The sequence below is a fragment of the Monodelphis domestica genome, chromosome 6 (assembly GCF_027887165.1).
Source record: "Monodelphis domestica isolate mMonDom1 chromosome 6, mMonDom1.pri, whole genome shotgun sequence".
In the NCBI taxonomy this organism is placed as follows: domain Eukaryota; kingdom Metazoa; phylum Chordata; class Mammalia; order Didelphimorphia; family Didelphidae; genus Monodelphis; species Monodelphis domestica.
In genome coordinates, this window is record NC_077232.1 from 17501867 (window position 1) to 17513223 (window position 11357).

The window sequence follows — 11357 nt, forward strand, 5'->3', positions numbered from 1 at the left end:
CTAGTCAGGAAGGCCCAAGCCCAATAAAGAAAGCAGGGGCAATGGGAATCAGCTCTCCCCCTAGAGAGGCTGAGGATCTCTACCCTGCTAAGTCCCTTCAAGCCTGCCAATCTGCCCACATTTTAATTAGAGGTCCCCTCTTTGGGGATCTAAGCTGGATCTCAGGGGACGCTGGCCACCGGATTTCTTCAAGCCCTTTAAGCACAGCCCACGAGCACCAGCCTTTACAGTGTAAGGGATGATTTGAAACTTCTCTGGTTTTTGAGTCAACACTTCCCAATCAGAGCTGGACTAAAGTTTCTGAAACAAATAAGGAACTGTAAAAACCCTGATTGAGGCTGGCAAGAGAATGTGGGTGAGTCCCCCAGTCACCTTTGATTGCCTTTTTTATTCAAACTGTACCTTCTGTCTTAGAATCAATAATGTGTATTGGCTCCAAGGCAGAAGAGTGGTAAGAGCCAGGCAAGGGGGGTTAAGTGACTTATCCAGGGTCACACAGCTAGGAAGTATCTGAAGTCAGATTGGAACCTAGATCCCATCTCCAGTTTTGGTTGTCTATCCACTGAGCAACCTGGCTGCCCCTGATTGCCTTTTTTGGAGCCTCTCTCCTGTGGACTACTTGTATATCCAGGTTATGTTTAAAAGGGTCTAGAGGGGGCAGCTGGGTAAGGGTTTTAAAAAAATAAAGAAAAAATAATAAAAGGGTCTAGAAACCAAGACCAGGTTTACTGGAGACACTTGAAACATATAACATTGAAGGGAAGGATTCTTCTGCTTTTTCATTCACTAGGTGGGTGAAATTGGGAGAAGTTATTTCATTGGCCAATTTGTGAAATTGACATGACAATGAAATTGACATTCAACTCAACTGGATTCAGCAAACATTGATTAAGGACTTAGTAGAGGACCAAGCACTGTGCTAGGCACAAGGCAAAAAACAAAAATTTCCCCTCCTTATAGTCATTGGGGGGGAAAAAAGAATACTGAAATATATGCAAAGTTGGTACGAAGTAACTTCTTTGGGGAAGCTATGAGCAATTTGGAGGAATTAGGATAGGCTTCCTGTAAGAGGTGGTACTGGAGAAGCAGCATAGTCATATAATCATCAGGATACTATATATTTTTTTAATTAAAAAGAAATTTAAACCCTTATCTTCAGTCTTGGAATCAATACTGTGTATTGGATCCAAGGCAGAAGAGTGGCAAGGACTAGGCTATGGGGGTCAAGTGACTTGCCCAGGATCACACATCTAGGAAGAGGATACTATATATAGTAAAGGAGACTTGGGTTTGAGTCTCAGCTCTTGCTACATGGTAACTAAGATAGGAAAGTCATTTCTCCTTTCTAAGCCTGTGTTTTCTCCTCATTAAAGTGATGGGAACAGAATTGATGCATGTCAAAATCCTATGAAAAATGAAATCCTCTTCTAGGATCCAATAAAATCCCTTATGTCAAGTGGTACAGACCTTTCTGTTCTTTTCAGAGAGGTGACATTTTTCCTCCTGCCTCTCTGATCTCCTCCCTTCCCCCAATGCAATTTCTCTAGCTCAGAGTCCAGGGCTCTCAGGATAAGGGGAAAGGGGATCCCAAATGAATTCCTTCATCCCAAAGTACATAAAATCTTAGTAAAGTAACCCTTGATTCTCTCCATAAAGCAACAAACTCTTTGAGAAGAGACTCGAGTATAGAGAGAAAATGACATCCAAAAAGGAAGGAATTGCTGATGGAATTTCTAGCATCAAATGAGGGAGATATTATCTGAGCAGAGCTTCAACAACTAATCCTAAAAAACTTCTCTATTGATATAATATCTATTCCTATGTGGCAGGGTGGTTCACTGGTCTTGGAATGAGGAAGACCTCAATTTGAAGCTTACTTCAAATATTTTTTTTGCTATGTGAGTCTGGGCAATTTATTTTACTTCTGTCAGACTCAGTTTCCTCATCTGTTAAATGGCAATAATAATAGCACTGAGGGTTGTTGTGAGGATCAAATGAGATAAGATATGTAAAAAGTACTTTGGAAATCAAGATTCATTATTACTATTCAACCCCATATCATCCTCTTAATTAGCCATATGGCCTCGGATAAAATAACTTCTCTTTGACCCTCTGATTCCTTCTCTGTAAAATAAGGAGGTCAGTCTCAGTGAACGCTATCATTCTCTCTTTTTTTTTAACCTTTCCTTCTGTTTTAGAATCAATATTGTATATTGGCTCTAAGGCAGAAGAGTGGTAAGGCCTAGGTAATTGGGGTTAAGTGACTTTCCCAGGGTCACACAGCTGGGAAGAGTCTGAGACCGTATTTGAATCCAGAACCTCCCATCTTTAGTCCTGGCTCTTGGTTCACTAAACCATCTAGCTGGTCCCTGTCTTTTTGTTTTTCTGTTCTAAGGTCCCTTCCAACTCTATTATCCTTAGTTCTTTTATCAAGGCCTCTCCCAGATCTGAGATCCTCTAGTCTTTGTTCTAAAAGCCCATTCCTGCTCTGAATTTCAGTGTCTGACGGTCAGAATCCCAGAAGCTAAGAACTAAAAAGGATCCCAAAGACCATTCAATCAAACCTTCACCTGACCAAACCTACCACCCCTTTAATCTTTACTATTTTAGTTCTAAGATCTCTTACAGTTCTGATGTTACATTTTCTGTGTCCCAAATTCCTCTCCAGATTTGATTTTTTTGTGCTCTATATTCTAACTTTTCAGGATTCTGGGCAGGATGATGATGGACCTCCAGTAGTGTGTTGGAGAACAGAGAGATTGCTGGTTTACAGTCTCTCTATTCCTCTTGCCTGGGATGACACAATACTTTCCATTTAGCCTTACAATGTTTTATTTTCAGAACTGTCAAGTGAAAGCCTCAATTTTATGCCAAACTTGTTACTACTCTCTTTAATTTGAAAGGATGTCCATCTCTAGCTGCTTACATTGGCATGTTGAGCCTCAGATCTCTGAAATCTGCTAAGGACTGTCTGTGATGACAAGACTAGGCATGGAAAATTGCTCCTGGCTATTTCTATTTCTTGCCAAATGACTTTCCTTAAGGAGCAAAGGATTATCTGCCACTTGGAAGAAGAATTAGATTTGTTCTGCTGGGTCCCAGAAGGCAGAACCAGGAACCATGAAAGGCACAAAGAAGCAACAGCAGGCTTTATGGGAAGAAAAAACTTTCCAAGAGCTATAGCTGAGAAATAGAAGAATGAACTGCCTCAGGAGGTAACAATTTCCCCATTTGATGCCTTCATTCAGGCACAGACTAGATGAGGCATGTCATAACAGGGATTCCTTCTAATTCTAAATTTCTGCCATTCTGGGAGCTGTCATAACCATTTTCAGGGATTAGCATTCCAAATGAAGGCTTAGATGAGTTGTCAAGAAGTTTTCTGGAACAGGTACAGTAGAGAACTGCCTTTAATTTTACTGATCATGTTGGTCATGATCATTGAGAGCATGAGGTTGGTATCAGTTGCCCAGCAAAGTTGCACTGGATAAAACAGCTCTAATTTACCTTGGCATAGCTCCAAGTAATCCAAAGAATCAGATTAACGGTAGCATCTGAAAACTGGTCCAGGAAATGCTATGATGTGCCTACTGTATGGGATGGGATATTTGAATAGATGACCTCTAGAGTTCCTTCCAATTCTTTGATCCTATAATTCTGTGATATTCTATAAGGACTTCCTCATTGAGATCAGCATTGTCAGAGACTTTTCTAAATAAATTAGAAAGATGATCAATGGCTACAGGTAGGAATACTACAACAGTGACCAAGTTTATCCTTCTGGGATTCATCGAGCATCCAGAGCTTCAGGTCTTCCTCTTTATGTTGTTCCTGGGAATCTACCTCATGACTCTAGCTTGGAACCTGTTCCTCATCATCATCATCAGGATTGATTCTCATCTCCATTCCCCCATGTACTTCTTCCTCAGTAATTTATCCTTTGTTGACATTGTGTACACTTCCTCTATTGCCCCCAAGATGCTCTATGATTTCTTCAAGGAACAAAAGACCATCTCCTTTGTGGGCTGTGCTGCTCAGCTATTTGTCTTCATCGAGATGGGGGGTGCTGAGTGTTGTCTCCTGGCTGCCATGGCATATGACAGATACATTGCCATTGCCAACCCACTGCTCTATGCAGCTGTCATGCCCCCTTCCATTTGTGTGAAGATGGCTGTGGCAGCACATGTTGGGGGAGTCTTTACTGGCTTGGTCCAAACAAGTTCTGTATTCCAACTCCACTTCTGTGGGCCAGATGTAATTAACCATTTCTTCTGTGATATTCCTCCCTTGTTGACCCTCTCCTGTTCCAGCACTCTTCCTAGTCAAGTGGTGAACTACACTGTTGTATGTATGGTTGGGGGGACATCAGCCACCATTGTTTTGGTCTCCTATGCTTATATCATTGCAACGGTTATGAAGATCCATTCAGCCAGAGGACGGGCAAAGGCTTTCAACACCTGTGCCTCTCATCTGATAGCTGTGGTACTCTTCTATGGCTCTGGCCTCTTTGCCTATCTCCACCCTAGTTCCAGGTCCTCACTAAACCAAGATAAAGTGGTGTCCATGTTCTATGGAGCTGTGATCCCCATGTTAAATCCCATCATATATAGTTTGAGAAACAAGGAGATCAAAGATGCATTGGAGAAACTCAAGGAGAGGAGAAGACAGATGTCCAGGTGTGCCCTCTTTCCTTAAATCAGACCACTCCATGTCACAGGAGCCCAACTCCTCAATATTAATTTTCCCCTAAAGATTCTCTGCAGCTGCAGGGCCAGATGCATCCACAGGCACATTCTACCAAACATTTAAAGAATAATTAATTCCAATACTTTATACAATATTTTAGAAAATAGCTGAGGAAGGAATACTACCAAATTCCTTTTATAACAGAAATATGGCGCTGATACCCAAGCCAAGAAGAACAAAAACCATGAAAAAAATAGACCAATGCCCCTAATGAATATTGATGCAAAAATCTTAAACAAAAAGGAGATCATAGCAATATATCACCAGGATTATACCCTATAATTAGGTGGATTTTATACCAGGAATTCAGTATGATTCAATATTATCAAAACCATCAGCAATGGACCATATCAATATCAAAACCAACAGAAACCATATGATTATTTCAATAGATGCAGAAAAAGCTTTTGACAAAACACAACATTCATTCCTGTTAAAGACACTGGAGTGTGGGCAGCTGGGTAGCTCAGTGGATTGAGAGCCAGATCTAGAGATGGGAGGTCCTGGGTTTAAATCTGGCCTCAGACACATCCTAACTGGGTGACCCTGGGCAAGTCACTTGACCCCCACTACCTATCCCTTACCGCTCTTCTGCCTTGGAACCAATAAACAGTATTGATTCCAAGGTGGAAGGTGAGGGTTTAAAAAAAAGACACTAGAGAACATTGGAATAAATGGAACATTCCTCAGAGTGAAAAATAGATCTAAACATTATCTGTAATAAGGGAAGTCTCTCCCATAAGATCAGGAATGAAATAAAGATGCCCATTATCACCACTTTTCTTCAATAGTGGACTAGAAATGCTAGCAATAACTATAAGAAAAGAAGGAATTGAAGAAATTAGAACAAGTAGTAAGGAAATAAAGTCATTGTTCTCTGAAGATGATATGATGGCATATCTAGAAAATCCTAAAGAATCAATTAAAACAATTAACGACTTTAGCAAAGTTGCAATATATAAAATAAATCCACACAAATCATCAGCATTTCTCTTTACTAACAGTAAAACCCAATAGCAAAATATAGAAAGATAAATTCTATTTAAAATAACTATAACTGACAGAAAATACCTGGGAATCTACCTGCCAAGACAAACCAAGGTACTATATGATCACAACTACAAAAAAAAATTTCACACAACTTGTCATATCTAAACAATTAGGATGGGGGGACAGCTGGGTGGCTCAGAGGATTGAGAGTCAGACCTAGAGACAGGAGGTCCTGGGTTCAAATCGGTGACCTCCAACAAGTCACTTTACCCCCATCACCTAGCCCTTACCATTCTTCTGCCTTAGAACCAATACAAAGTATTGATTCTAAGATGGAAGTTAAGGGTTTAAAAAATTTTTTTTTAATTTTAATTGGAAAAACATTACTTGCTCATGTGTAGGCTGAGCCAATATAATAAAAATGATAATTCTTCCTAAACTGGTTTACTTATTCAGTGCCATATGAATCAAACTACCCCAAAATTATTTCTTAGAGTTAGAAAAAATAACAAAATTCCTCTGGAAGAACAAAAGACCTAGAATATCAAAGGAATTAAATAGAAAAAAAACTGAAGGAAGGTAGCTTAGCTGTACCAGATCTCAAATTATATTATAAAGTGGCAACCATCAAAACAATATGATACTGGCTAAGAAACAGTAGAGGACAAATGGAATAGATTAGCCATTCAACAGCAATAAAAAATGACCATAGTAACCTAATGTTTGGAAAATAAAAAGAACCAAGCTTTTGGAAGAACTCACTATTTGGCAAAAACTGCTGAGAAACTGGAAAAAAGAATGGCAGAAATTGGGGATAGACCAACACCTCACATCATATACCAAGGTAAAGTCAAACTGAATACATGACTTAGAAATGAAGAGTGCTACCATAAACAAATTAGAGGAGCATAAAATACTTTATCTGTCAGACCTATGGATAAGGAAGAATTTAGGTCCAAACAAAACAGAAAAAATTATGAGACGTAGAACAGATAAATTTTATTGCATTGAATTAAAAAGTTTCTGCACAAACAAAAGCAATGCAACCAAGATTAAAAGGCAAAAAAAAAAAAACAACTGGGAAAAATATTTATAGCAAGTCTCTCTGATAAAGGCTTCATTTCTCAAATATATAGAAAACCTAGTTGAATTTTGAAGAATACAAAATTTCCCCCCCTTGTCAATTGGTCAAAGGATATGAACAGTCAGTTCTCAGATGAAGAAATTAAATGGTATTTAGTAATATTAAAAAGTGCTCCAAATCACTATTAATTCAAGAAATGCATATTAAAACAACTCTGAAGTACCACCTCACACCCATCAGACTGTCTAACATAGCAAAAAGGGAAATTATAATTGTTAGAGGAGATGTGGAAAAATTGGGACACTAATATACTGTTAGTGGAACTGTGAACTGATAGAATCATTCTGAAGATCAATCTGGAACTATGCCCAAAAAGCCATAAAATTTTGCATACCCTTTGACTCAGCAACACCACTACTGGATTTGTATCCCAAAAAGATTAAAGATAGAGGAAAAGAACCTACCTATACAAAAATATTTATAGCAGCTCTTTTTATGTTTGCAAACCGGAAACTGAAGGGATGTCCATCACTTGGGGAATGGATGAACTAGTTGTTTTTGTAATGGAATACTATTGGGCCATAAGAAATGACAAATGAGATGATCACAAAAAAGTCTGGAAAGGTTTATATGAACTGATACAAAGTAAAGTGATTAGGACCAGGAGAAAAGTTGTACACAATAACACCAATAATGTATGACAATTATTTACTGTGAATGACAACATTATCAATAGGGCAAGGATATAGGACAACTCCAAGGAACTTATAACAAACTATCATAGAAGGAATAGATTCCAAATATTGACTGAAACATACCATTCTTCACTTTATTTCATACATGAATTTTTCTCTAGTGCAAGCAATATGTTTCTTGTTTCACAATATGATGAACATGGAAATATGTATTATATGATAATATATCTACAACCTATATTATATTACCTGTCTTCTTGGGAAAGGGGGAGAAGTATGAGGGATGGATTGCAAGATGTCAGAAAATGAATATTTAAAATTTTATCAACATGCAATTTAGAAAAAAGATTAAAAATCATGGAACATCATAATCTTAGTATCGTTAACATCATGAGTCATGCAGAACCTGGAAAGAAGCATGGCATATGTGAGTGGGCTTCACCTTATTACCATCATTAGGCACATGATAAATAACAAATAAGACATAATCAAGGTCATGTATATTTGGAAAGGGAGTTGGGCTAATCATAAAGGGAGAGGGAAGGTTAAAAGATGGACAGCCCGATTTAGGGTCTGTGGAATATTGAATACATAAATTAAGGAATATTCATTAAACACTTGACAGGTACCAAGCACTGTACTAAGTATTAAGCTATACATATTTTTAGGTGAATATAATCCCTACCTTTGAAGTACTCACATCCTAATGGAGAGATAACACATCTAAGTGTATCGTGATTGGGAAAGGTATTTGATTTGGAAAATTGTTGGGTTGGTGAATGAAATCATATTGGAGTAGGTTGAAACACCCTTTCTATGAGTAATAGCAGAGACAGAGAAGAGGAAAGAAAGGTGGACCCCAAGATGAGTTCACAAATCTGATCAGAGGGATACCAGGGTGGGAGTTACAGAAATAAAACCCTGAAGTCTTCAGGTCCTGGTATCAGGGCAGCAGATGAGAATATAACTAAGGAATAAAATAAAGCATGGCCAATACCTGTCTCACATTGTGGGCAATGGGAGGGACTCATCAATTAGACTAGCAGGGCCTCAAGATGGGAGTTCCAAGGATGAAAGTTTGAAGTCCTCAGGTCATCATTTCTGATGTGCTGAGTAGCTCTTCTACAGAGGATTTGCAGAAAAAAAAAGATGTGAACAAAAATCACACAAGAAGAAAAATTGGAATGGATTTGTGACCACATCAGAGAAATCAGCACTTCTTGAATTATTAAAACTGGAGTGGGTGCAAATGGAAGGCAAAAGGAAGGCTCATTGGTTTTTACTAAATTTATCTAAACACATCCAAATGGCATAGTTCCCTTTGAAACTGTAACCCTCTCTATCCTGCATTCTGGTATGGTATTTTGAGGGGGGGCTAGAGGGAGGGTCATGAATTAATCATAATTGTGCAAATCATGATCAAAATTCTCACTCCAGTGCTTACTCACTACCCATGGAGTCACAAATCAAATATCTAAGTATTTAACTAGGACAAAATGGCAAAATAATTCATATAAGAAAATGAATGGAAGACAGAATTAGTCACACCAAAACTTGCATTCCTCCCACTCCCCACACAAAAGGATGTGACTTCATAGAGGTACTAATAGTTGGCTATAACCACTTTCCCCTGGAAAAGACCTACGGTTGCCCTCTGGGTATCAAAGCTGACATGGAGACTGTAGAACCCTGAGTTGGATTCATTCTGGCTCTCTATCAGGACGAGCTCCTGAGTTCCCTTCTTCTGTAGCCTTTGGGCCCCAGCTGCAACAGCATCCACTCCTTCCCCTTCCTGTCCTTAGTTTGTGTTGGGGGAAGAGAATAAATACTTATAAAATGCCTACTCTATGCCAGGTTTGTGCGAATCACTCGACAAATGTTATCCCTTTGACCTTCTGGTTCCTCCTTTATGAAATGAAGAGACTGGACTAGATGAAGTCTAATATTTTCTCTTCCATGTTCTAAGGTTCCTTCCAGCTCTAGGAGCCTCAGGAATATTTTCAAAGGCCTCTTTCCGGTCCAAAGTCCTCTTCTCTTTGCTCAGAGAGAAATCAAGATCAATGTACGCCTGTTGGGGAATTTACCCAGAAGTTATCTTGGGAACGAGATATGACTGACATAAAGGGAAGCAATGGTAGCAGGGGAAATAGAATTTAAAGGAAGAACAATGTAACTCCTGGTACCATTTTAGATGGAGGGACCATCCAGTGGAAAGAGCAACATGGAGGGCTGCATTCTACTCCTCTCACTACTACTTACTTGCTGTGGGTAACCTTGACCAAGGACTTCTTGATGTTCTAAAGCTATGCCATTATGGGGCCATAAACTTAGATCTGTAAGGGACCTTAGAGGGCATTAAATCCTATCCCCTCACTTCACAGATGAGGAAACTGAGACAAAGAGAAATAAAGTGACTTGCTTAGGATCGTGTAATTAGTGTCTGAGATGGGATTTAAACCCAGTTCTTCCTGACTCCTAGTCCAATTTTCTGAACACTGCTTTGTGCTATTTCCCTAAATAAATGTATATGATTATCATTATCATTATTTTTCCTCTTCTCTGGAACTTCGTTTCCAAATATGTAAAATGAGGAGAGCGGACTAGAGGATCTTTAAGGTCCCTTCATGTGCTTTATTCTAAATTCTCTGTCTCCATTCTACATTCCATGTTTTAATATCACTCCTACCCCTGATAGTCTGTGTTTTAAGGTCTTTTCTAGATCAAACATTCTATTTCTTAAAATTCAGAAGTTGGTAGAATTTGTCTTGTTTGCCCTCAGTCACCCATTTCCTCCTCCCAATAAGCTTCCAGGAGGCCCCCTGCCCTCTTTTTACTCCCTTTCCAAACCAGCTCTCAGAAAGGTGCTGGATATCAAACATTTGTACTTTATTATGAATTCCAGTCACTGGACATCTCTCCCACTGGTGATTTCTCTCTAACTCTGATCTCTGTTTGTAGAGGAACAGATGATCCAATAGAATGGCATCTCCAGTCATGGGCTCACATGGTACAACAGAGCACGTTGAGCCCAATGGTTCACCTAAATTTTGTTTAATCCTTTAATAGAACCATATCCAACAACTCTCAGTTAGAAGCAATCCTCAAGGAGATGAAAGCAGCATAAAGGAGGGAAACAGCTGATGAGCTACTGGCAAGGAGATTCAAAGCAGCAAAGGGAGTTCCCAGGAGTCTCTGAAAACTCTCCATCAAAGTCCTAAAATTCTCTTTCGAGATCCCTTGCCCCAAAGAGCACAGCTGTGTCCCAGAGCATTCTACCTGGGGCAAGGTTAACTCAAACACCCCTGGTCTATTGCATAGTATCTTGGCTTCTAATAGGTCCAGTTGATGCTGCTCAAATTTATACACACACATACACACACACATACACACACACACACACACACACACACACACACACATCCTTACCTTCCATCTTAGATGCATTGGTTCCAAGGGAGAAGAGTGGTAAGGGTAGGCAATGGGGGTTAAGTGACTTTCCTAGGGTCACACAGCTAGGAAGGGTCTGAGGCCAGATTTAAACCCAGGACCTCCCATCTCTAGGCCTGACTCTCAATCCACTGAGCCACCCAGCTGCCCCCTATTCAAATATTAAGTAAACTTGAGGCTTCCTAGTTCTGCTGTCCCATAACAAATGGGAAGAGTCCTGAACTAGAAGTTGTTTGATCTGTGTTCTAGTCTAGTCTCTATCTTTGTGCTGGTCCCTTTCCTTCTCTGCCTCAGTTTTTTCTTCCCTATGATGGGTAGGTTAGACCCATCATCTCCAAAATCCCTTCCTAAAGAATTTGGTTCTATGGTTTTATGTATCCCAATGTTAAAGGGAC

At 39.4% G+C, this 11357-nt stretch overlaps 1 protein-coding gene across 1 annotated transcript; it reads left to right on the forward strand.

Annotated features, from left to right (window-relative positions):
• The first annotated feature begins 3735 nt into the window (after positions 1-3735).
• LOC100027512 (olfactory receptor 5A1-like) lies at positions 3736-4695 on the forward strand. The gene has a single exon (XM_001377747.3). The coding sequence runs from the start codon at positions 3736-3738 to the stop codon at positions 4693-4695; it is 960 nt and encodes a 319-aa protein (XP_001377784.2).
• Positions 4696-11357: the final 6662 nt, after the last annotated feature.